At 52.6% G+C, this 23046-nt stretch overlaps 10 protein-coding genes across 10 annotated transcripts; 7 read left to right on the top strand and 3 right to left on the bottom strand.

Moving 5' to 3' along the window:
• Nucleotides 1–21: 21 nt before the first annotated feature.
• Nucleotides 22–2372, top strand: PV09_03459 (iron-sulfur clusters transporter atm1, mitochondrial; the record flags this gene model as incomplete). Its single annotated transcript, XM_016356660.1, has 4 exons — nucleotides 22–447; nucleotides 503–617; nucleotides 669–1910; nucleotides 1966–2372. 4 exons carry the CDS (start codon nucleotides 22–24, stop codon nucleotides 2370–2372), a joined length of 2190 nt encoding a protein of 729 aa, XP_016215453.1.
• A 443-nt stretch (nucleotides 2373–2815) lies between these two features.
• PV09_03458 (uncharacterized protein) lies at nucleotides 2816–4413 on the top strand (the record flags this gene model as incomplete). The annotated part of the gene is made up of 4 exons (XM_016356659.1): nucleotides 2816–3089; nucleotides 3143–3238; nucleotides 3292–3680; nucleotides 3748–4413. The coding sequence occupies 4 exons, from the start codon at nucleotides 2816–2818 to the stop codon at nucleotides 4045–4047; spliced, it is 1059 nt and encodes a 352-aa protein (XP_016215452.1). The 3' UTR covers nucleotides 4048–4413.
• A 187-nt stretch (nucleotides 4414–4600) lies between these two features.
• Nucleotides 4601–5813, bottom strand: PV09_03457 (rpsU-divergently transcribed protein). Its single transcript, XM_016356658.1, has 2 exons — nucleotides 5230–5813; nucleotides 4601–5151 (listed from the first exon to the last, which is right to left on the bottom strand). The coding sequence occupies exons 1-2, from the start codon at nucleotides 5719–5721 to the stop codon at nucleotides 4819–4821; spliced, it is 825 nt and encodes a 274-aa protein (XP_016215451.1). The 5' UTR covers nucleotides 5722–5813; the 3' UTR covers nucleotides 4601–4818.
• A 158-nt stretch (nucleotides 5814–5971) lies between these two features.
• Nucleotides 5972–9258, bottom strand: PV09_03456 (uncharacterized protein). Its single transcript, XM_016356657.1, has 3 exons — nucleotides 9023–9258; nucleotides 6602–8835; nucleotides 5972–6549 (listed from the first exon to the last, which is right to left on the bottom strand). The coding sequence occupies exons 2-3, from the start codon at nucleotides 8747–8749 to the stop codon at nucleotides 6223–6225; spliced, it is 2475 nt and encodes an 824-aa protein (XP_016215450.1). The 5' UTR covers nucleotides 8750–8835; nucleotides 9023–9258; the 3' UTR covers nucleotides 5972–6222.
• On the top strand, nucleotides 9029–9415 carry PV09_03455 (uncharacterized protein; the record flags this gene model as incomplete). Its single annotated transcript, XM_016356656.1, has 1 exon — nucleotides 9029–9415. The coding sequence occupies one exon, from the start codon at nucleotides 9029–9031 to the stop codon at nucleotides 9413–9415; it is 387 nt and encodes a 128-aa protein (XP_016215449.1).
• A 12-nt stretch (nucleotides 9416–9427) lies between these two features.
• On the top strand, nucleotides 9428–10103 carry PV09_03454 (uncharacterized protein; the record flags this gene model as incomplete). Its single annotated transcript, XM_016356655.1, has 4 exons — nucleotides 9428–9433; nucleotides 9529–9808; nucleotides 9863–9902; nucleotides 10004–10103. The coding sequence occupies 4 exons, from the start codon at nucleotides 9428–9430 to the stop codon at nucleotides 10101–10103; spliced, it is 426 nt and encodes a 141-aa protein (XP_016215448.1).
• A 958-nt stretch (nucleotides 10104–11061) lies between these two features.
• PV09_03453 (mitogen-activated protein kinase) lies at nucleotides 11062–13494 on the top strand. The gene is made up of 5 exons (XM_016356654.1): nucleotides 11062–11929; nucleotides 11988–12183; nucleotides 12240–12621; nucleotides 12675–13022; nucleotides 13075–13494. Exons 1-5 carry the CDS (start codon nucleotides 11823–11825, stop codon nucleotides 13101–13103), a joined length of 1062 nt encoding a protein of 353 aa, XP_016215447.1. The 5' UTR covers nucleotides 11062–11822; the 3' UTR covers nucleotides 13104–13494.
• A 493-nt stretch (nucleotides 13495–13987) lies between these two features.
• On the top strand, nucleotides 13988–15871 carry PV09_03452 (asparagine-tRNA ligase; the record flags this gene model as incomplete). Its single annotated transcript, XM_016356653.1, has 4 exons — nucleotides 13988–14429; nucleotides 14484–14929; nucleotides 14989–15680; nucleotides 15745–15871. The coding sequence occupies 4 exons, from the start codon at nucleotides 13988–13990 to the stop codon at nucleotides 15869–15871; spliced, it is 1707 nt and encodes a 568-aa protein (XP_016215446.1).
• A 1348-nt stretch (nucleotides 15872–17219) lies between these two features.
• Nucleotides 17220–17884, top strand: PV09_03451 (uncharacterized protein; the record flags this gene model as incomplete). The annotated part of the gene is made up of 3 exons (XM_016356652.1): nucleotides 17220–17239; nucleotides 17347–17624; nucleotides 17691–17884. 3 exons carry the CDS (start codon nucleotides 17220–17222, stop codon nucleotides 17882–17884), a joined length of 492 nt encoding a protein of 163 aa, XP_016215445.1.
• Nucleotides 17885–17937: 53 nt separating this feature from the next.
• On the bottom strand, nucleotides 17938–22593 carry PV09_03450 (uncharacterized protein). The gene is made up of 4 exons (XM_016356651.1): nucleotides 22524–22593; nucleotides 19648–22470; nucleotides 19013–19597; nucleotides 17938–18956 (listed from the first exon to the last, which is right to left on the bottom strand). Exons 2-4 carry the CDS (start codon nucleotides 22431–22433, stop codon nucleotides 18413–18415), a joined length of 3915 nt encoding a protein of 1304 aa, XP_016215444.1. The 5' UTR covers nucleotides 22434–22470; nucleotides 22524–22593; the 3' UTR covers nucleotides 17938–18412.
• Between the last annotated feature and the right edge of the window lie 453 nt (nucleotides 22594–23046).

The following is a 23046-nucleotide window of genomic DNA, read 5'->3' as shown; positions in this document are numbered from 1 at the left end:
CCATGTTCGCGAGCTGCTCCCATGCTCAGTAGAGGCATAATCCGAGGCTCGAGCCTCAGGTGTCTCGTGCAGAGCTCCAGGATAGAGCTTGATGCCGCCATAGTATTCTCCCGTGGCCCTCAATGGTCAGACCGCCGTGTTTTTGCGGAGTTTCCGCGCCATAGGAAAGAAAATTCGAGGATACCGAAGCCGTTGACGTCGATATCACCCAAGCAAGAGCCGCAACCGGTTGCAAAGCCCGAGAGCAATCAAAAGTCCACCGCAAATACGACTAGCTCTGGGGAAAAGCAAGATGCTCTCCTCTCGGAGAAGACGGTGTCGAACGCCGCACAGAGAAAGGCCGACTGGGCTATCATGAAAGAGATGACAAAGTACCTTTGGCCCAAGGACAGTCTAGGCACCAAAATACGGGTGGGAATATCGCTTGGTCTTTTGGTTGGCGCAAAGGTAGAGCATAATCGCCCACGCTCTTCTGTTCTCAAATGCTAAATTGTCCATGCAGGTTCTCAATGTACAAATACCGTTCTACTTCAAGTCGATTGTCGATAGCATGAATATTGATTTCATGGCTGTCGGCGGCACTGCAGCTACCGTAGCTGGATCCTTAATTGTAGCATGTTCGTCCATTGTCATGATTTCTCAACTTACCTGGCTGATAAGCTTCGCAGATGGTGCAACTCGCATCGGCGCAACTCTCTTCCAAGAGCTTCGCAACGCGGTCTTCGCGACCGTCGCGCAAAAGGCGATTCGCCGTGTCGCAGGAAATGTCTACGAACATCTACTCCGACTCGACCTGAACTTTCACCTTTCTAGACAGACGGGAGGTCTTACTCGCGCCATCGACCGCGGTACGAAGGGCATCAGCTTCTTGCTTACAAGCATGGTCTTCCACATCGCGCCGACTGCCCTCGAGATCAGCTTGGTTTGTGGCATATTGACCTACCAGTACGGAGCAAAATTTGCTGCCATCACCGCAGCTACCATGGTCGCGTACACCGCCTTCACCATAACGACCACATCATGGCGAACGAAATTCAGAAAACAAGCAAACGCGGCGGACAACAAAGCCGCGACCGTTGCTGTAGACTCCCTCATCAACTACGAGGCCGTTAAGTACTTCAACAATGAAGCATACGAAGCCGCTCGATATGACAAAGCGCTACAGGAGTATGAAAAGGCCTCGATCAAAGTAGCAACCTCCCTGGCATACCTGAACAGCGGACAGAATATCATCTTCTCTTCGGCCCTCACGGCGATGATGTACCTAGCTTGTGACGGTGTCGCTCAGGGAACTCTCACTGTCGGTGACCTGGTCATGGTAAATCAGCTTGTCTTCCAGCTCAGCGTGCCTCTCAACTTTCTAGGCAGTGTATACCGCGAGCTAAGACAAAGCTTGCTTGACATGGAGACCCTCTTCAACCTGCAGAAAGTCAACGTTACCGTGAAAGAGAAACCGAATGCGCAGCCGTTGCTGCTTAGCAAAGGCGGTGAAATTAGGTTCGAAAACGTGACGTTCGGGTACAGAGCGGATCGGCCGATCTTACGCAACCTCAGCCTAGCCATCCCAGCGGGTAAGAAGGTGGCCATTGTTGGCCCCAGCGGTTGTGGTAAATCAACTATTCTGAGGCTTTTGTTCCGATATTACGATGTTGAATCTGGACGCATCACTATCGATGGCCAAGATATCAGAGATGTCTCTCTCGACAGCTTGCGGAAGAGTATTGGTGTGGTGCCGCAGGACACACCGCTGTTCAACGCGACCATTGAGCACAACATACGCTATGGCAGGCTAGATGCTACGGACGAAGAAGTGCGTGCAGCTGCTAAACGCGCCAAAATTGACGCAATCGTAGAGAGCTGGCCAGATCAATACAATACGATGGTTGGCGAGCGGGGCATGATGATTAGCGGTAAGTAGCTTCACATGAGCGAATTTTTCCGTAAGCTAAAATTTTCTTTCCGTAGGCGGTGAAAAGCAGCGTCTGGCAATTTCTAGACTCATCCTCAAGGATCCGCCTCTACTTTTCTTCGACGAGGCCACGTCTGCCCTAGACACACACACCGAATCAGCTCTGCTGTCCAACATTAACAGCATAATCAAGGAAAAGCGTCGAACATCTGTTTTCGTGGCCCACAGACTACGCACGATCTATGATTCAGATCTAATCATCGTGCTCAAGGATGGTCAGGTGGCAGAGCAGGGCACTCATGATCAATTGAATGACAGGGGAGGTTTGTACAGCGAGTTGTGGAGTGCTCAGGAAATGCTTTTCACCGAGGCGAAAGAGGAATTCGATGAAGGTGATGAAAATGCTGATGAGACAGAGAAAACGATTGAGGTCGCTGCAAAGGGGGAGGAAGTAAGGAATTAGGAGGAAAAGATGTCTTTTGTTTCACTAGGTATTCCGCTCATCTTTCTGATGCTAGAAGTCGGCAGACCTCCTTCAACTATTAAGAATAATTTCACAGCAAGGATAGTGTTGCGGCCGACAATGTTAAATGAACAGAAAACGCCAATATGAGGATGGGAAAAGGCGACCACACGGAGAGCGGATGCGAGCGTAGTGTCATAGTCCACGGTTCTTGCCCATGCGTTGATGGAGAGTGTCTATTCACTCAAGTATCGGACACTTTCCACCCGTTTCCATCGGGGCGTGTGCCTTATCAAAACCGCACTGTGGGGCAGCATGCCCGAGTCACTACAATCCCGCTTGGACTATATAAGGCCCATGTCGATGTCTGCCCCGAGGCTATTGCGTCCTCACCTCTTGGGTTCGTGACAAGGCCCTGCGAAAACGTGTCGTACGGTAGCGTCATGACTTTCAATGTTGGTATCATAGGCTATGGCCTATCCGCCAAGATCTTTCACATTCCGTACATAAAGGCCACTGAGGGTCTGGAGGTCAAAGCAATCTGTCAAAGAAGAGCCTCGGAGGGGAATGACGCGGCAAAGGACCACCCTACTAGTACAATATATAGAACGTCAGACGAGCTTCTTCAAGATCCAACAGTCGACATCGTGGTTCTGTGCACTCCTGTAGCAACGCATCTGACGCTGGGCAAGCAGTGTCTGGAGGCGGGAAAGCACGGTACAGTTCAACGATTTGGACCGTCTCCGGCAAAAGCTAATCTCACGAAATAGTCGTTGTCGAGAAGCCGTTCTGCGCCACTGTTGCCGAATGTGACGAACTGATCGACTGTGCAAAGAAGCACAACAAACTGCTAACCGTTTTCCACAGTACGGCCGTCGCCCACGGACGAATTGGACGGGTGAAGTACTAATGTGAACAGACAGAAGATGGGACGCTGACTTCCAGACCGTTCTTGCGCTTCTGCAAAAGGGGACGTTGGGCCGCATCGTCGAGTTTGAATCCCACTTCGACAGATGGTCCCCCACCACCAGCGTAGCATGGAAGCTGCAGACCACGCCTGGCCATGGGGTCGTGTACGACCTCGGGTCTCACTTGATCGATCAGGTCGTCTTCACCTTCGGAATGCCGAAGAAGATCACAGCTGTCACCTCCAAGCAGCGTATCTACACATCCGACGCACCAGAGGACGCCTGCACCATCCTGATGCATTACGACGGCATGCTGGCCACCATCAAATGCAGTGCCGTGAGCGCAGGCACTAGGCAGCTTAGGTTTTGGATCAGGGGTGACAAGGGAAGCTACAAGAAGGTGTGTTGCTCCGCATCTACCAACCCCCAACAGAATCCATCTTGCTGATGCCTTGGGATCGCAACAGCACTTCGAAGATCCGCAGGAGGTTCAGCTCCTGGGCGGCATGGCTTTTGACGACCCCAACCTTGGTAAGGAATCGAGTGACAGGTACGGAGTGCTCTCGCTGGCAGAGAACAACGCCATATCTGAGCACGTGTATCCGACTCTGGAGCCTGGAACGTATAAGGTCTTCTATCAAAAGCTCGTGCAGGCTCTTAGCGAGGGTTCGCCAGTTCCCGTAGACGGCGCGGCAGCGCGCAATGTAATTCGGCTGATCGAACTTGCTCGCGAGAGTGCCCGGACTGGACGAACCCTTGAAGTGTAACGTGGATGGTCCGAGATCAGAATACAAAGCGTGATCATTAAGCTCAACCACGTGCTCGCCTCTATCCGACTTTTCATCTTCTTAACCTGGCTGGATGAGGTCCATTCTGGCCCTTTAGTCAGTGCGAAACATGTCCGACAATCCCGGTATTCTGTTGTAGCACCACATGTCCATAGACACGACAACCTGGAGGCAATAGTGCAATAGTGTGGAATATCGTTCGGTCAGATTAAGCAGCCGTAGTGCAGCGGATATGACCGTATTCCTTTTTCTTTTTCAAGCCTTCTTGAAACGACCCGCTAAGAGCCAAGCATCCATGCCAGTGATTACAAGGAGAGATAAGGTGTCAAATTCCGATGATAGAGCAGAAAGTTGATCCATTTATCTCGCAAATTTTGAAGGCGTGATCGAAAGCCCCCATACATGCCCTACGCCATACTCGTGAGCTAGTTGGATGATGCATTTTTCTCAAAATAAAAGAGGCCCAGAAGCAATCCAGAAGCAGCGACAGGAGAGAGAAAGACAAGAAGGAACGAGAAATGTTGAACCTAGATCGCGAGACCAGAATCTTTTCGAGCGACAACAAGACCACTCGAACGTAAGATTAATACACACCCAGCTGCAAGATGCAGTGAGAGATTCTAAACTTTTCCACATGACGTACAGAGAATCAAGACAAGATAGGTCTGAAGACCATTGGAACATAATGTAAAAGTACAATCTCCCCAGACTTTTGCGATCGAAGGAGTAGAGGCGGACCGCTTGCTGTCACTATATCCTCACGCCCTTGCTCCTCAGAACGTTGACAATGCTGTGCCCCGTGTAGTTCGCCCATTCTGCCACGGCGCTCGAAGCGGCGCCGAACGTCCTTAGCTCGTCCAGTCTCGCGTCCAAAAACCTGCGTGTGTCCCTGAAATCGGTGCTCTGATCCTGCGTCTGGAACACCTCCGTGGCGGCGTAGATGGTCGACAGCGAGGCGCGCTTCGTGTACCAGCTGAAGTCGAGCGCCGTATCGCCGGCCAAGAACCATATCTCGTCTGCCAATTTCCACAGCTCGCCCGTCGAGGCCGGGATGTACGACGGTTGTGCCATGATCGCAAGCGCCTGCGCAGCCGCAAAGAAAAAAAAACGTCAGCCCATCTCGCGCAAAGACGTCCGACGTGTGCAGAAAGGGCGTCTTACCTCCTGCCATCTCCCCACGACGCCGCTTTCCACGTTCCCCTTCAGCCGCTCCAAGATCAAGCTTCTCACCCTGCCTCCGACACCGACCTTGCCTTGCTCCCACACCTCTCGCAGGCTCTTTCCCTCACCAGCCGAGGACTCGCCATCGACCCTATCTTTCAGGCCCTCCCTCTGCAAGACGAGGTGGTACAGGACCAGCTCGAACACCCCCCTGGGAAGCAGGTTCGTGCTGATGGTGAGGTAACCGGCATCTTGCGCCCCAAGCTGCAGGCTGCGCTGCGTGAACCCGTGCGATGGGACTCGCGACAGCGCCGCGGACAGGATCATCGATTCGGCGGGCGTGTATGAGGGCGGTTCGGGGTAGGAGGCCGAGTGGTACGAGTGGTTCGATTGATGCAGATGCGTGTGCATGCTTGCGCAGGTGGAGGAAGAGGTTCGGGCGGCGTTGCGTGCGAGTGTTCGCAGTGCGCGGGTCTTTAATGAGGTGGACATGACGCGTGATTGAACCGAGTTGGACGCCCGGTTGAATTGATTGTGTGCAAGAGTAAAAGGGAAAAAGGAAAAGGTCGAGATGTTTAATGCCCTCGTACTCGTTCGGTAGGTCCAAGCTTTGTCTGCATCACGGGCTGACCTCATAGAAGAAGGTAGTTGCACTAAGCAAGTTACAATACTTCCAAAGTAGTCTAAGAATGTTTTGACCGAGCCGTGTTAAACATCAATCGCATGAATAGGCAATGGAGACTCGGACGAGACATTGATTTTATCATTCAGTTGACAGGAGCCCACTGGTCCTTATCAAAAATAGAAAGTGTCGCTACACAAAACCCATCGTTTCCCACAGCGCTCCTCTTCTACGGTGCAAAATCGTGTGCATCGCTACCAGAACCGTCTAGGTTAGGCCAAGCTATGATAGCTAATTTTATGAAGCAGACTGCATCATATGCTGTCCCAGTCCAACATGTTTCTGATCCTTCAGCAACTCGCAGACGTCTTCTACTCAGCACCAGCTCTGCCTCCATTTCTGATCCTCGCTTCAACCTGGTCCCTATGTTTTCTGTTGTTAAGATGTACCATGAAGTTCTGCACAACATCCGCGGGTTTAGCATTGTATGACTTCCCTGGACAGTCATTACACCGGATCCTTGGGAACCATTTCTGCATAATGAATTCTTTAGGTACGTTCTGCAGCTCGTCGGGCTTCAGTTGGTGCCCTGTTCGCCTGTCCGCATGAAGTAGTTTCATGAAGCCTTCAAAGGAATCACGAGGCCGCTCTTTACTCAAGCCCGAAAGCGCTTCTGTAAGCCAAGTCGGTGGGGGTGGCTGTGGAAACTTTAGTTGCTGAATTTGAACATGTGTCTCATGCAGGACTTACTATTTGGCTGTCATCATCGGGAGGAGTATCCGGAGCATCGACGCTTCCATCGGGATGATATCTCCATTTTGTTTCGTTCGCAGAGGAACTCCTCGACGGAGGTCTTGGCGTCGTATTTTTCCCTGGAGCCGGCGAAGGTGGCGGAGGCATCGATGATCCCCCCTGACCATGTTGCTGCGGAGTGCCTGTCTGTGAAGATACATGCGGTGTGGAAGACGCATTGGATGGACGTGCTTGATATGTTCTCAACCATGCTCGGAACTTGGTGGGGTTGATCTTTAACTTGACGATCATGGTTGTAGGATCCGGCACACTCTCTTCTCGCATTTCATAACGCAGAGATCGCGACGTGGCCCGCCGTTCCTGTTGTTGGGTTTCCAACTGCGTAACCTCAGGTGTTTGCGATCTACCTAATGTAGCTCTCATGGCTGCTTGTGCCGCAGAAGCTGCACCACGTATACCACGCGTTCGCGCGGTACCACCAGTGATCTGAGTAACCTCCTCTGCCTCCGACTCCTCCGATTCTGATTCTTCCGAATCCGAGCCATCAAAGGTGCGGTTGCCGCCTTTTCTGCGACCTGAGGCACGCGAATACTTGAACACCCTTGCATTTTCTAATGAATCTGCCGCACCCGGTAGGACGGTCGACACAATTAGAGATCGCACGGTTCTCTCGCGATCTTTTAGATCTGGAAGAGCAGGACCACCACGCCGGGTCGTTGACCTCTTCTGCCTTCTCTGTTCGCGCAGTATCGACAATTCCTGCTGGTTGAGTTCCTCGTTCTTCAGCTCATACAAGAATGGATGGAAGTCCTTAGCTGACTGAACCGGTCGGAAGACTGAATTGATTGGCGAGGGCAAGAAGTTATCGCGAACATCCGAGTCCTCAACTGGCCGTCCATCGAAAGGATGTCCCGTGATGTACAAGCTCTTTGTAAACATCTGGACCTGTTCCCGAATCTGGTGTGCTATCGCAGTGGTAAACTCTCCTGACAAGGCCATGTCTATGGCCAGTTGTTTAGCAAAGGCTTCTGGGTCATTGTCTGGGTTGTTGATGTCCCACTCGAATTGATCAACCAAGGTATGCGCGCCAATGGTGATATTCAGCTTGATTACAATCCGCATTTCATCGTTTCTGTTCACATCGTCGGGTGCGCTAGGGTCGTCGGGATTCTCCTCTAGAAAGATGTGAGGGTAGTATTCAATAATGCTTTCCTGTATCGTCTTATAGACTTCCTGAGATACGTATTGCAGGTGTTCCTGGGGAATCTTGAAATCCTCAACAAGCGTCTCGGCGAACACTCGAGGTTCCATTATTCGTTCGTGCAGGTTCCAGGTGAAAGTATCGCGTAGCTTGATTTTGTCATGCTCAATGTCTAGGCGTATGGGAACCAAATCCTCCAGCTGTTCTGCTTGGTTCGCCAGCTGCTTCCTGTTGAAGCGAATACGGCGGTCGTGACGAGTCTTGTGCCCCGGCCATTTTTTCTGCGGATCGTGAGGATACATGAGGACAGGCTGCGGTGAGACGGTCCAGCCATTACCCCAACCCTCAAATCCGCCGCCGTATATTCTCGCAGCGTCCCAGACTCTTTGGTGCATTTCATGAGAAGTTTTCGGTGGTGCCTCTAGCCTCCTGATTTCCTGGCTTGCTTGCAGTTTGCTCCTTTGGAGATCCTCCTGGCGCGATATGCGCTCAGAGATGTGTGCTGATTTATACTGATCGCGTATGCGATACTGTGTTAGTAAGTACCTGCCATGGTCGTCGGCTGCTGTTTGTTCCGCGTTCGCTTGTCTGGAGTTCGACAGTGGTCTCGGCGAGCCTGACCGTGATCGCTTGCGACCATGCGCGACGCCATTCGTGATTGGAGACACGCTGGCGCCGTCGAATGTTGACGCCCTAGTCGGCGTATTCGCTCCAATGTAAATACCTGATGCCGCCATTACGGCTCGTGCCTTCTCCTTCCCTTCACGTATCACATCTCTCGCCGGCGCCGCTACGCCTGCGTGGGTGCCGTTCGCGCCAGGCTGCAAGATCGCGCTACCGTGGCCGCTGATGTTGTTGAGCACGGAAGGGGTGTGCAAAGAGGCAGACGAGTTGTGTGTGTTCGTTGAGGTTACAGGGTCCGATGCGACAGCAGGAGACAGCATTCTCCTGTGGACGACAGCCGGGGCGAGAGCGCATGAACCACACCTAGGTATACATGCGACTCAACCAACGCAAAAGCCAAGATCACCTGGATCCGTTAGCAGATGTGACGGCCATGGATGAACTAGGCGCGTCGAAGTCGCGGCCTCAAGTCGCCTTCAGTGAAAGGGCATGCCGTGGCTGGCGCTCGAAAACAAAAAGGAGCAGAACGCAGTCAATGGGAGGACGCATGGGCACACGGGCATCAAAAAACCATTGGAGAGAGATGGACGTACCAGGCTATGGAAAGTTTAGACGTCGCGAAAGGGCTGAAGTCCCAATACTCGATGTCACGACGCGAGAAGTGCCAGTCGGGAGCCGCGCTGCTGCGGAGTCTGAGAGGAGTGGTCAGACTTACTCACGTGGCTTCGGGTGCAGAATCTGCCCAGTCCAACCGGCACGACGCATCACGGCTCAACTCGCCCGTCTACGGCCCGTCTCATCATCGAAAACGCTTCCTTGCTTCACGCACAGCTTACCAAGTAGCTCTGGCTACGTTGATGGCGGCAAAGGATGACGACTGTGTGGAAATTCACGTGACCTCCATCCTTGGCCAAGGTTACGCAAAGCAAGTTCGTGGTCTGGAGGCCAACGACGGGCCGTTCTTTTGGACCGGCCTAGCCCTGTAGCTGGCTGGAGAGATGTCTGTATGTACGTGTCTCGTCCAGTGAAGCGTACTCAACCGTCTGCACGATGCGAGACATACAAGAGTGCAGTGATTATGTGGGACTGATCGCGGCAGGACCAGAACGATCCTGCTTCTGGTAGCGAGCTCGGCGAACACCTTCACACTTTTGTAATCGGCGACCTACAGGAAGCTGGCTGCGTGATTTCTACGACGGTCCAGATTCTATATGTAGCGCAAGCTCCAGCTATTCAGCTCGCGCACACTTTTTCAACCCTCCAAGAGTGCTTCTCAACGCGGGACAGAGCTCGCCTTCAGACATCACATCACAGCCAATCGTCATCAAAGAACACACCTGGAGACATTATGTGTAAATCAGCGACCTGCAGCGAATGCCGTGAGTCGAGCTAATCCAACGTCGCTACAACATTGTCACTGATGTGCAGAGCAGACGGAAAGACCTGGTGGGGCTGTGGCAATCATGTACCCATGTAAGCTCTCTCTGCTGTCCTCCAACCCTCCTCGCGCAGCTCACCTTGATCTGTTTATCTTAGTCTTTCGTGCCTCACGTGGAGCTGACCTGTTTTCTCAGGGTGATGGACAAGGTCGAAGAGTCCGACCGATGCAAGTGCGAGCCAAAGGTCGAGAAGGACGGCAAGAAATATCCGCCTATGGGTAAGACTGCCGACTGACTCCGTGGGCTCTTCTCGTGGTGGTGAGAGAGGAACGCCCACCCCAAAACCGGTCGAACGGTAGTTGAGACAGTGAAGGCACCACCAAGGCACGATCAGACGGTCGTTGGGAGACTGCGAAGTCAACGCCAACGCGTGATCAGATGGTTGTTGGAACAGAGTGAAGTCACCACCAAAGCACCCAGCACACATTTGCAGGCTTAGAGTAGTCAGTTAAATCAATAAATAAATGGAATGCACAGCGTATTCATTGATTCTGCCGACGGCGTGCCTGATCATTTAGTCCGTTGATATAGTGCACAACAGCCAAGCTTACCTAGCGCAACCCTACACGAAAAGAACAGCCTAGCGAAGTCAGGCTATCATTCTTCTCGTAAATGACATCACGCTTGCTCGGAACAAAATGCACGGGGAAGATCTTCCATGGCTGCTTGCTCACGGATCGGAGGTACTCCGGGGGGGCGCAGAGGGGACAGCCGCTATTGTCCCTTGGCTTCAACTCGTGGTCAGAGCAAGCATGTATGACATGCTTCGAAACATCCGTCAAACATGCTAGCGATCGACCCGCCGTGCGTGAAGGAGCAGTAGCCACCATTTCGAATGGTCTCGCATGGACGGCGACACGACGTGCTCACGGCGCTGAGAGAAGATGCTTTTTCTCCGTGTCTGTGCGATCGACCTGCGTAGCAACAGCGGCCTTTGCCAGACAACCAGGCTTAGGCAATGTCATGCGCACCCGGAATGGGTTTCCAACATATGCAAGATACACTGCCCGGCGGCTAGACGGGCATGGCGAATTTTTTTTTTTTTTTTTTTCCTCCTGTTCTTTTCGCTCGCCCGTCCAGGGCGCTTGTTTCGGGTTCCTGAGCTAAGAAGGGCCAGACACAGGCCAGATGCCATCGTCGTGATGGTTGTTCGGGGCGGCGTACCGGATTTCACGTCTGCATCATGGCTCGCGCCGTACCCAGCCCCGACGACGCAAAGACAAGGTATCAATAGGCCGCAAGCGACGCCACGCGAAAAGTGGGAACGGGCAAAAGACATGTTGTTGGTTGTGGCAGCTGTCACAACCATCCAACGACAAAGGCCCAGCGGTTAGAGGACGGCTGGGACGTGGTGATTGGCCGTCGACGGCTGGACCTTACCCCAGTCCGACATAGCAGAAGCGTGAAAAGCGACCGGAGAGAGCCCCAGAGAGAGACCCAGAGCGTGCCAGAGGGAGCCAGAGGGAGCCAGAGGGAGCCAAAGTACCCCTCTCTCGCCTTGCGTTTGCTGTCTCTGCCGCTTCTGCTGCTTCTGCTGCTTCTGCTCTTCTCACACGACGACCGCCACGGCCTGAGCCTGCCAGCGCTACGAAGATTCGTATTTGTTGCAGCATCAGTCTCAGCCCTTCCAGCCGTCTCGAGAACAAAGAACTTGACCCTACAATCATCTGGCCGTCGTTGCGAGCCCATCGCACGCGCTGTCCTTTGTCTTCACCACCAAGCCCACCTGTTCCCGCACACCTCCCGCCCACCTCCCGCCAGAACCCTGAGTCGCAGGCCCGCCCGCAGGAACACAACCAGTCTCCCTCTTCACTTTCTTGTTGTCCTTGCAACACCTGCACATCCGCAAATCACACGGACGGGCGCTCCATATCGCAGCCTCTCGATCGCCGTGCATACCGAGCGCAATTCCTCTCCTGAGCATTGACGAGTCGCTTCCAAGGCTCGCTCAACCATGTCCCGCCAACAGGCCGCGCCAGGGTCGCGGAAAATATCCTTCAACGTGTCGGAGCAGTATGACATCCAAGACGTGGTCGGCGAAGGTGCCTATGGTGTCGTCTGGTATGCTTCCTACCTTGCGAGTTTTGCAACTCGCCTTTTGCTGACATGTCTGCCCTAGTTCTGCTATCCACAAGCCTTCGGGTCAAAAGGTTGCGATCAAGAAGATCACACCGTTCGACCACTCCATGTTCTGCCTGAGAACGCTGCGAGAAATGAAGCTGCTGCGCTACTTCAACCATGAAAACATCATCTCCATCCTTGACATCCAAAAGCCCAGAAGCTTGGAGACGTTCACTGAAGTCTATCTCATTCAGGTACGTGACGGACAAGCCCGTGAGCTAAGGACGAGCGGTGTTGATCCAACAACCAGGAACTCATGGAGACGGACATGCACAGAGTCATCCGCACGCAAGAGCTGTCCGACGACCACTGCCAGTACTTCATTTACCAAACCCTCCGTGCCCTCAAAGCCATGCATTCCGCAAACGTCCTGCACCGTGATCTTAAGCCTTCCAACCTGCTGCTCAACGCCAATTGCGATCTGAAAGTCTGCGACTTTGGTCTTGCCCGTTCGGCAGCTTCCACCGAGGACAACTCGGGCTTTATGACAGAATACGTGGCGACGAGATGGTACCGTGCACCAGAGATTATGCTGACATTCAAGGAGTATACGAAGGCCATTGACGTGTGGAGTGTGGGCTGCATTCTCGCGGAGATGCTAAGCGGCAAGCCCTTGTTCCCAGGAAAGGACTGTAAGTCATCTTAGCCCAGGACACAATAGGCCCGAGGCTAACTCCGTGTCAAGATCACCACCAGCTTACCTTGATTCTCGATGTGCTCGGCACACCCACCATGGAAGACTATTATGGCATCAAGTCCCGTCGTGCTCGCGAATACATCCGATCACTACCGTTCAAGAAGAAGATCCCATGGAAGGTCATGTTCCCCCGCACAAACGACCTCGCCCTCGATCTTCTCGAACGCCTGCTCGCATTCAATCCGGTCAAGCGCATCACGGTGGAGGAAGCTCTGAAGCATCCTTATTTGGAGCCGTACCACGATCCGGATGACGAGCCCACGGCAGATCCAATCCCCGAAGAGTTTTTCGACTTTGACAAGAACAAAGACAATCTAACCAAGGAGCAGCTGAAAGGTGAGACACAGTCGTGAAGACAAGCAACTGCAAATCACTGACCCGATCTCAGTCCTCATCTACAATGAAATCATGCGATAAGCAAATCCAGTATCGCATAGAGCGAAGACACGACGAATAATGATGCTTTTTATGCAATTGGTTGGAAACAGGGCGAAAAGGGGCGCCGGAGGCATACGTTAGGAGCATTGATCAGCAGCGACAGAACAAGTCCTAGATGTTCTGATACAATGTAGTAGCCTATTCTGTCACCTCTACCTCGTTCTCTCAGTTTGCATAGACGGCTACGTGTAGGAACGGAGTGTTTAGTCGGAATGCACGCAGCATGCATGGCGATGACTTGATTTCCTTTCGTCTCTACGCAATTCCTGGCTTTCATGTATGAGAAAGAAAAGGAGACAAACCAATGTAGACTGCTCAGAAATACCCATTCCAGTTCACGACCACTGTTCTCGTTCGCACCGATGATTGTGTCCATTCCATTTCTCCACACTGGGCTTCATGATGATATACCTGAAAATGTACACGCCAAGAAGAGCAAGGCTGGAATGTTGTGGCCGACGCTCCGATATCGAATTACCACAAAGACGTTAAGCTAGCGAAAGCAGACACCACAAGTCTCTGGCGAGATAAAACAGACCTCGTGTGTTGTCTTTTTCGAAAACATTGAAGGAGCACTGTTTCTCCGTCTGCGACAAGATTTGAGACTGTAGACTGCTTATCAAGTGATATTTGTACCCCCCTCCTTTTGAGTCATCAAACTTAGACCGGGCTTTTTTTTTTGACTCTCGCCCGGCAAGCTCCCAAGGTAAAAAATATATATCTAAATCTGGGCACACGAGCAATTGTGGCAGAACTTACAAGACGCAGAGACCGCGTCCGAGTGTTCAACATATTCCTTGGGGCAGGGATTGAATTTTGCTGCGCTTGAAGTTCATTTCCCACCCACCTATCCAACCCCCACCATGGCGGAGTCGCAAAAGACAATATACGTTGACGAGAAGGCGGGCAAGGATGATGCTAGCGCGACGGGGACCGAGAGCGCACCGTACCAGTCTCTAGCATATGCGTATATCCAGAACGACGGCCAGGGGACCTACTTGCAAAGAAAATACGAGGAGGGCAAAGAGCCTGAATATGCACCAGCCAGTAAGGCGGGCACAAAGAAAGCCGCCACCGCTCTGGCGACACACAAAAAGAAACAGGCCAAGGAGGCGGAGCTTGCGGTGAGGCAGAAGAAGGAACAAGAGGCAAGGGAAAAGGCGCTCGAGGATGCGAAAAAGATTGTCATCACTGAGGACGAAAGCCTGCCCAAGCCGATCAGGATTCGACTCGACCAGACAGGCGATTCGATCGTCTTGCACAAAGAAGGCAGCGAGGAGAAAGGCACGAGAGTCAAAGTACTGGGTAGGCAGAAATTCTCGGACAGGGTGTTCTGATCGGCGCTGACGGCAGGCACAGGTCGTGCACATCACATTCGAAAGCAGAAGGACGTCATGTTCGTCGTTCTCAAGGACGGCTACGGCAAGATGCAATGCGTCTTTGCCGGCGACCTCGCAAAGACGTATGACGCCGTTACACTCACGCAGGAGACAACCATGGAGATCATCGGAGAACTGTACGAAGTTCCCTCAGGAGCACAAGCACCGCTTGGTCGCGAACTGCGAGTCGACTTCTTCCGCGTCGAGCCAAAGTTCAAGGCACCTGGGGGTGACGATGCGATCACCACGAGAGTAGCTCCGGATGCCGACCCGCAGACAAAGATGGACCTTAGGCACCTGACCTTGCGAGGTGACAACTCGAGCTCCATCTTGCTCGTGAGAGACGCCGTTGAGTTTGCATTCAACACCGTGTACAAGGAACTGCGAATGCGCAAGGTCTCACCCCCCGCGCTTGTGCAGACACAGGTAAGCACAAACGGCGCCGTGTTTGATGCTTGTGCAAGCTAAAGGAAAATCTCCCCCAGGTCGAAGGTGGCGCCACTCTCTTCTCGTTCGACTATTACGGTGAGAAAGCATACCTCACTCAGAGCTCGCAGCTCTATTTAGAGACTGTCCTCCCGTCCCTTGGCAACGTGTACTGCATTGAGAAGTCGTTCCGCGCTGAGAAGTCGCTCACCCGCCGTCACTTGTCTGAGTACACGCATATCGAAGCCGAATTGGACTTCATCACGTTCAATGACCTACTCGATCACCTTGAATACGTCATCTGCGCCGTTCTCAAGAAAACACTTGCCGATCCGGAGGTGGCTGCCATAATCAAAAAGCTCAACCCGGAGTTCAAGATGCCCGAGCAGCCGTTCTTGCGAATGAAGTACTCGGACGCGATCGCTTGGCTCAACGAGCATAACATTCTCACTGACGAAGGCAAGCCGCACGAGTTTGGCGATGATATCGCCGAGGCGGCTGAGCGCAAGATGACGGACGAGATAAACCGTCCCATCTTTTTGACGCACTTCCCAGTCGAGATCAAGTCGTTCTACATGTACAGAGACCCCAGCGATCCCCGCGTTACCGAGAGTGTGGATGTTCTCATGCCCGGCGTCGGCGAAATCGTCGGAGGAAGCATGAGGATGGACGACTATGAGGAGTTGATGCAGGGATACAAGCGAGAGGGTATCGATCCGACAGACTACTACTGGTACACTGACCAGCGAAGGTGAGATACGACTCTTACCCTACTTAGTCGTGGAAGAATGTTTGTGCTAAATTACACCTGCTAGGTACGGATCCTCACCACACGGTGGTTACGGTCTCGGTCTCGAGCGCTTCCTTGCTTGGCTCTGCAACCAGTGGACTGTGAGAGATACCTGCTTGTATCCACGCTTTATGGGTCGTTGCAAGCCATGAGGCAACAAGCCACCAATTTGCAAACGACAAAGCGGTTTCTCATTCCGAGCTGCGTTTTTATTTTGTTTCTTAGGTGATCAATTCGCGATGATTATGACGGAAATTAGATGGCGGGCGGCTAGGTAGAATAGAGATACCTTTGACATCTTTGTGCTGGCGTAGAAGTGGAAGGGCAAGACTTGATTGTCAGCAACGCACTGGCGGCATCTGGGCTGAGACACTAGGAGAAGGAATTACATACATTTTTTTTTTGGCGCAGATGAATTCGTGTCTGCAGTCAGCTGTTCCCGTGGAATTCTATTTCTTTCCCCTCCCCCTTGCTGTCAGATTTTAATTTTGTTTTTCTTTTTTGGAAGTCTCATTGAGTCTCCCATCACAAGACGTGTTTTGGTGACATCTTTCTCGAGTCGGACGCGTAGCGAGAATTCTCGCGATCATTGTCCTTTCTTTAAAACTGTCCTCCTCTACCTGAGAGGCAACATATCCTGTTCCGAGTAAACATGGACACACCTGGAACGCTATAACATAATCACGACTACGGCCTCGCCGGCTCTGGCGATTGGAATTAAAAAATGGCGCCTAAGCCTCTCGGTGCGAGATTCGTTCAGTCGTGACCAAAAGCTCGAAAAAATGGGCTATTCTGACACAAGAACAGCTCACTCAAACAGCCCCCGGTTCCAATGGCGCAAAACTGACAAGACACATGCATGAGCGTGAAGGAAGGCAAGGTCTCACGACGCGAAGAAAACCACGCAGCTGCGTCTGCGGCAAGCCGTTTGTACGCGTGGCCGGCATAAAACTGTCCAGACCAACCTTTCTTTCGAGACTTGATGTCGAACGTCGGGAGATGGAGCACCCTCTCTGTTTGCCTCTCTCATGACCGACAGCGTTTTGCGGGAAGCGGCACGCGCCCCGCGCCGTCCATGCTTGCGCAACGGCGTCCCGGCGCTCGACCATGTCTCGACGCTTTCGTCCTCGCTCGTCGTCCTCGCTTGCGAGAACCAGGCGGCCGGTCGGCGACAGCCAGCTCAAAGTTCCGTCGGGAGGGGGTTTAGGGGGCTCCCGTCGTTCGCACCGCGTCGTCCCTGCCGACTTGTACGCCAATGACCGTCAGTCCAGCTCACGCTCCAAGGTTCGACCTTTCCCTGCCCTGGGCCCGGTACACGAGGAGGGTGATGGGAAAGGTTTGCGCCGAAGCTGAGCCGAACATGCTGCGGACCTTCTTTCTGGGCTTGGTGAGAAGAAATCTAACATTGCCCAGGGACAGCTTTCGTCGAGCTGCACATTTCGCGAGGTCGCTTTTCTGGTCTGATATCTGTGGCTTTCTCTTGTGCTCGGTCCTGCAATCATGCCAGCTGATCCGTTGCTGTATTCGTATCCGTCTCCGCTGGAGGGCTATGAGAACCTTGAGCCACTCCCAAAGCATGTTCCCACTCCCTCTTTCCGTCGATCACCAGTTGACGGTTTGCATCAAGTGACCTGAACGAGGACGGCAAGTCCTTCAAGAACCCGCCCGCAGCGTCGAGGTCGCAAGCGTATTCGTCGTTCCCCGCGCCCATCACCAACGGCAACCGGGCTGGCTTCGACGTCCACATCTACTACGCTCACACCGACCCTTTCCAGTACCAATTCGCCAAGGAGCTGTGGGAACGAATCCGTAGGGAGTTTCCTGAGCTCAGGATATACAAGGTCTGGGATCGGCCGGTGGGGCCACATCCGATTGCAATGTTCGAAGTGAACGTGTTCACTCCTGGTACGTTTCGACGTACTCTGTTTTCTCTTCCATTGAACGTCTGATGATTCATGCGAGTTGTTGCAGAGCAGTTCGGCGCTTTCATACCCTGGCTTGTCATTCATAGGGGCCCACTGAGTGCGCTGATTCATCCTAATACCGGCGACGACGAGAGAGATCACACACAACGAGCGACTTGGATGGGTACGCCGGTACCATTGATTACGCATGTGTTGCCTGGTTTCAAGGAGATCAAGGAAAGGTTGAACTCGAGAGATTGAAATCGCGTCAAGATGAACGGGATGCGAGGGATTTCAGTTGAACAGTGTATGTGAATACATTCATTACAGAGCTGCTCTGGAGGAAATACGCATATGATCGCGGTATCGAATCGGTGCCGCTATTAAGCCTCGATCCATGCCAATGTTTTGAATAGCACGGAAAACTACTCGCGGACACCATTCCAAACGCAATAGTGCCACGCCATGACCAAATAAAAAAAAATCCCCAGTTGCAATGCTGTTCCCTCCGTGTTGTCACGTAGTCCTTCTCTCCTGCATCATACATACCACTGGTAACGCAATGTGAGCAGACATAAAAAATATGTAAACTCTTCAGATACTAATCACAAATTCCCCATGCTGAATTCAAAGGTTTGCCCATGTACATGCATTAATTTTGCATTTGCTCGTGAGCCAGTCATGTGCACCCTTTGCGCTGGTCCCTCCTATTGTATCGAAGTTGGTAAGTGCCGTTGTAGTTGCGTTCACATGGTTATTAAGTGTCGTACTGCTAGTTTTGGATGCCCTTTATCTATACACATGCCTGTTGTCTTCGCCCATGGCCTTGTCTGCGAGCTCACCATGAGTCTTGCGACGCTTGGCGCTCGGTTCTTCATCTCCGTCATTACTATCCACAGGAACAGTCGAGGTCGCGGCAGTGACGCTATCTATATGCCTAGCGGTACCACCAGCAAGAATGGCATCCATATCTCCATCGAGCTCAGCACAACGTTCAGCAGAGGCAAGCTCGGGATGTTCGCGTATTCGCTTACTGACAGCATCAAGCATCAATTGCATTTGCTTGATCTGCTCATGTGTCATGAACCCGACGAGACGAGAGACGGCCTCTTCATCGGAAGTTGGGGCCAAAAGGTCGTTAACGTTGATGCCCTGTGCTTGCTGACGGAGGCCGGCTAGGGTCATTGTCGCTTCGACTTCCTTTTGAACCTTAATCTCGATCTCCGACTGCTGACGATCATGCCACAGTTTCTTGAGTTGGTCCCGCTGATATGTATTTGGCACAAGAGCGTCAATGAGCTCATCATTGCTCTGAGAGAGAACGAGGCGGTTACTGGTGGAAAATAAGTACGTGAACACGGATCTATCGTAAAAGAGATGATAACTTACTTGCGAGCCTTTGCTGCGAAGTCCGCTAGTACGTTGTTCTCATGGATGGTGTAGCTGTTGTTCTCTGTCTCTTTCATCTCATTCCTGCGAGCATCATACTTCTCCCACCAAGAATCGTCAACCTCGATATTAACGAGCATGACGTCGTCGGGCGCCTCGCGAACAGTCTGCGACCGCGAAGCCTTGGCTTGTTCCCTGATTGCGGCTACTTGAGCAACTTGCCTCCTTGGAAGTCGGACCTTAATACCACGCACGTTATTCAGATCGCCTGAATACGTCGTTGGATCGGAAAGTAGAATCATGTCCTGCTCAACGTGGCGAGGGCACTCCCAGTAGCGCTTCTTGTAGACATCCGTCATACGGTTGCCGCGCTTCTCCACAGCAGACCATGTCTGTGGCGGGGCCGTGGTTGGGCTGGGGAGACAATCGAGATGCCAAAAGTCGCCGCATGTATCGCATTTGATTAAGTCCCCCTTCTTGCTAACAGCAGAGAGACCACAGTAGACGCACTGCTTCATGTCCTTGGGATCCTTGATATGCTTGCCGTCATCGAAGATAGCCTCTGTTGGTCGTAAACGCGAATCACTATAGTTCATTAACATCGCAATCAGACATCTTCAGCTGAAAATGCTTACACGTTGATGGGCGCCTTCTGTATAGGACGATAGCGACGCTCTGAATCCACGACATAGCCATCATATGCATCGCGGATAACAGGTTTGAGGCCAAACTGCTCTGGCAACAGCTCTTTGAAGCCTTTGGTGAGCTGTTCGAAGAGAGGAACCTTGATTGGCACTCGATCGAGCAGATTCCAATCCGGTGGCGTCTCAGGGACGTCGCTTCCCTTAGTCGCCACAGAGCCCTCGTCGCTGCTGTCAAGTTCAAGCGGTTCGCCTCTCCGCGCGCGTTCCTCATTGTCTTTGCGCTTCTCCCAGATCCGACAGTGCGTACAGATCCACTCGAAGCCCTGAAACTGCTCGTCGTTGGCATCCTTACAAGGAGGATCCCAGCACTCGGCATGGAAAGAGTTCTGGCACATATCGCAACATATTAGATCGCCGCCACAGCCACAAGAGAAGCATTGATCGCGGTTCGGCTTCTTGCCTTCACGACCACCGTCTGGCAGTGGAGAACTTCTGCTGGCCGGCTCGAACGTCTTCGGAGCGACGCCGTTTGGAAGCTTGACGGGTGAGTACTTGGTGCGAGCAGTCCTCCTGCGTTTTGGAGGTGGGTCGCCGTTAGATTCTGCATCACTAGCAGGATGATCAGGTGTTGAAGGAGTATGCACTTCCAGACGAGGGGCTGTTGATACGACATCGATGGCCGATAGTCGCTGATTCTGCGTCGACTGACGAGCACGGCGACCTCCAGTCACCTCAGGAGTTGCTGCGGCCGTTGAATTTCGCGTTGAGATGACACGAGACGTATCTGGAGCACTCTGACGACGAGTAGTTCTTCGGCTGCGCAGTCCAGGACCATCTGGAAGACTGCTTGCATATTCTTCAGAGTCACGGAAGGAGCTGAATTCCTGCTCATTTGGCTCCTCTGCCTTGCGATCACGAAGGTCACGATCAAGATTCGCCTTCACCTTCTCACGGCGCAGGCGCGTTTCCTCGTCGACCTCCTCGAGAGCCAGAGTCTCCGAGGCACCCCGCTTAGTCCCTGCAAGATTTTTAAGATGCGACCCCTTCTTGGTTTTGGCCTTGGGGCCAGGACCCGGCCGTGGTGTCGCACTGCGGGATACTGCACGAGAAGGTTGCAGCGATTCAGCTTGGGCTGCGGGAAGTGCCGAAACGGCAGTCGGATTACCTTTTTCGACGACAGCTTCGTCGACAGAAGATAAGGACGATCCTGACTCAACGGAGGGAGATCTGCGTCGCCTACCTTTAGCAGATCTCGGTGACTTTGTCGTCTCCTTCGTGGCTGTTCGAATGTTCGACGTCAAGCTCCCTTCCGATGTGTCCGTCTTCTTGGTGCCATTGGTCATCAGATCTCGATCCGAGCCTGTCGTAGTTTCCTCATTTTCAACTTCAATAGCTTGGCTCGTGGGAGGTGCTTCCGCTGGAGTAGGTGTTGTAGGATGGACGATAGAAGCGCCAGTGACAGGAAGCAATGTCGCCGTTGCATCTGCACCGGCAGCTCGAGTGCTTCGACGAGTGCTCACCACTGTGGTAGTTGATGGCTGAGGCGTTGATTTTGCTTGGACCTGGGCTTGTGACTGAGATGATTGCCGAGTTTGCTGAGGCGTCAGAACAGCCGCGCTATGCTCAAGGGTTTGCTGGGAAGAAGCTATGCCAGGTCGCTCTGAAGGCATCGGTGCATTAGAGGGGTGAGTTGGGGAGCCTGGATGGCTTTGGGTTGGTGAGAAGGGTGAAGGTTGTAATACGGACCGAAAGGTAGAAAAAGGAGGCTGCTGCGTTTGCTGCGGCGAGAAGGGCGTTCTCTGACTTATCTGGGATGAAGGATAATAGCCCATTGTTGGTTGTTGTCCTGATGTAGGCGAGGCCATTGTGCCTATTATCGGGGTTTGACCTGAATAGCCCGCAGTTGAAGGGGGTCCTGAGCTGGACATTGTACGTGCCCTGGAAGATTCACGCGACTCTTTCTTGACGGCTTTGCGGATGCGTTTCATCTCAATAGCAAATTGTTTCTTCTGTGCCTCTGTCTCGCTTTTCGTGATGACCGCGTCGAACAGCACCGCAAGTGAAGGGTTGGAAAATGTCTCCTCGTAGAACATCGTGATGACAGCAGCAAGTTTGTCTTGTCCTGACGCCTTAGCCATCTCGATGGCCTTCCGTACAACCTTTTCTAATTTCTGATCCCGCGAAGCTCGTGAAGCTATAGGAATAGGTCGCTGTGGTGAGGGCAACGCAATCGTGTTGGTAGATGTTTTTCGGGAGTGTGCGGGAGTAGGTGTCCCATTTTGCACCGCTGGAGATCGTACGTGCGGAGTCGTCAACGGCCCGTTACTGACAACTTTGTCTGCCAGATTATCCTCCTTCACTGGTGGAATTTCTCTCTTGACCTGCTTTTGCTTCGTCTGTGCCTCTTCCTGCGATGCAGTTTCTGACGTTTTGGTCTCGATCGGGGGCGTTCCTTCAGGTGTAGCCGTCGCAACGTCCGACGCAGGCAGAGAATCTGATTTGTCAGGCTTAGAGTCTCCCTTCATCTTTATCTTCAACCTGGTGGGCGGCATGGTGCCTAGGGGAGCCATGTCCTGGAAGATAGCCGTCCGTTCCATGCCATGGTCCTGAAAACTGGGAACGGGGCTACGCAGCGGCGGCTCTACCCAAGCATCCAGGCGACTTTGCGTTTGTTCCCTTTTCGATTCACTTGGCGGCGCGGGAGAAGTGTTCGCTGTCCGCACGAATGGACTCGACGTGCGACTCGGCCGTTGACGGGTGCCACGAAGATTTGGCATGGCGGACGTCCTGTTGGGTGAATCGCTTGCGCGTTGACTGCACACATGTTAGCGCGTTGGACAGTATTAGATGGAGTTTTTTATTTGTACCAAGCGATCTCGAGTCTTATAGACGCCGCATCGAGGCGCGCTGTTGAGAATCGTCGCGATCCAAGTTATATGAACGGGTGAAAGAGAGATACCAAGACCGCTCCCTTTCCATTCAGATCACATGAGCGGCAACCACAACATTATTTTCCCACAACATGCAGGAAAAGGTCTTTTGAGCTGGTCAGAATATCTTTGTTTCGCTTTATTTGATATATATTAACGACACAATCGTAAAAATAAGGCGGTAGCGATTGCATGTAGCCATATCTACGGCGCACCCGCTTCAGGGGCAAACTCAGGATGAAGCATACGGCCTTGTCATGATCGAAAGGTATCGATTTTTGTCTATTTACGGCTGCCTACGCCTTCATTTTTCATGTTCTCAACCACTTTCGTAGCAAAGTGTTGGTCATGTGCAAAATCTGCCTTGGCTGAAGACCTGACCGACCATCTGCATGCTGGACATCAACAGATGCTTCCGTCATCTGCATTGAACACTTATCAATACAGGAATGCGAAAGGT

This window comes from Verruconis gallopava (assembly GCF_000836295.1).
Source record: "Verruconis gallopava strain CBS 43764 unplaced genomic scaffold supercont1.9, whole genome shotgun sequence".
In the NCBI taxonomy this organism is placed as follows: Eukaryota; Fungi; Ascomycota; class Dothideomycetes; order Venturiales; family Sympoventuriaceae; genus Verruconis; species Verruconis gallopava.
The sequence above is the reverse complement of the archived record's forward strand: the minus strand, read 5'-3'. Positions and strand labels throughout refer to the sequence as shown.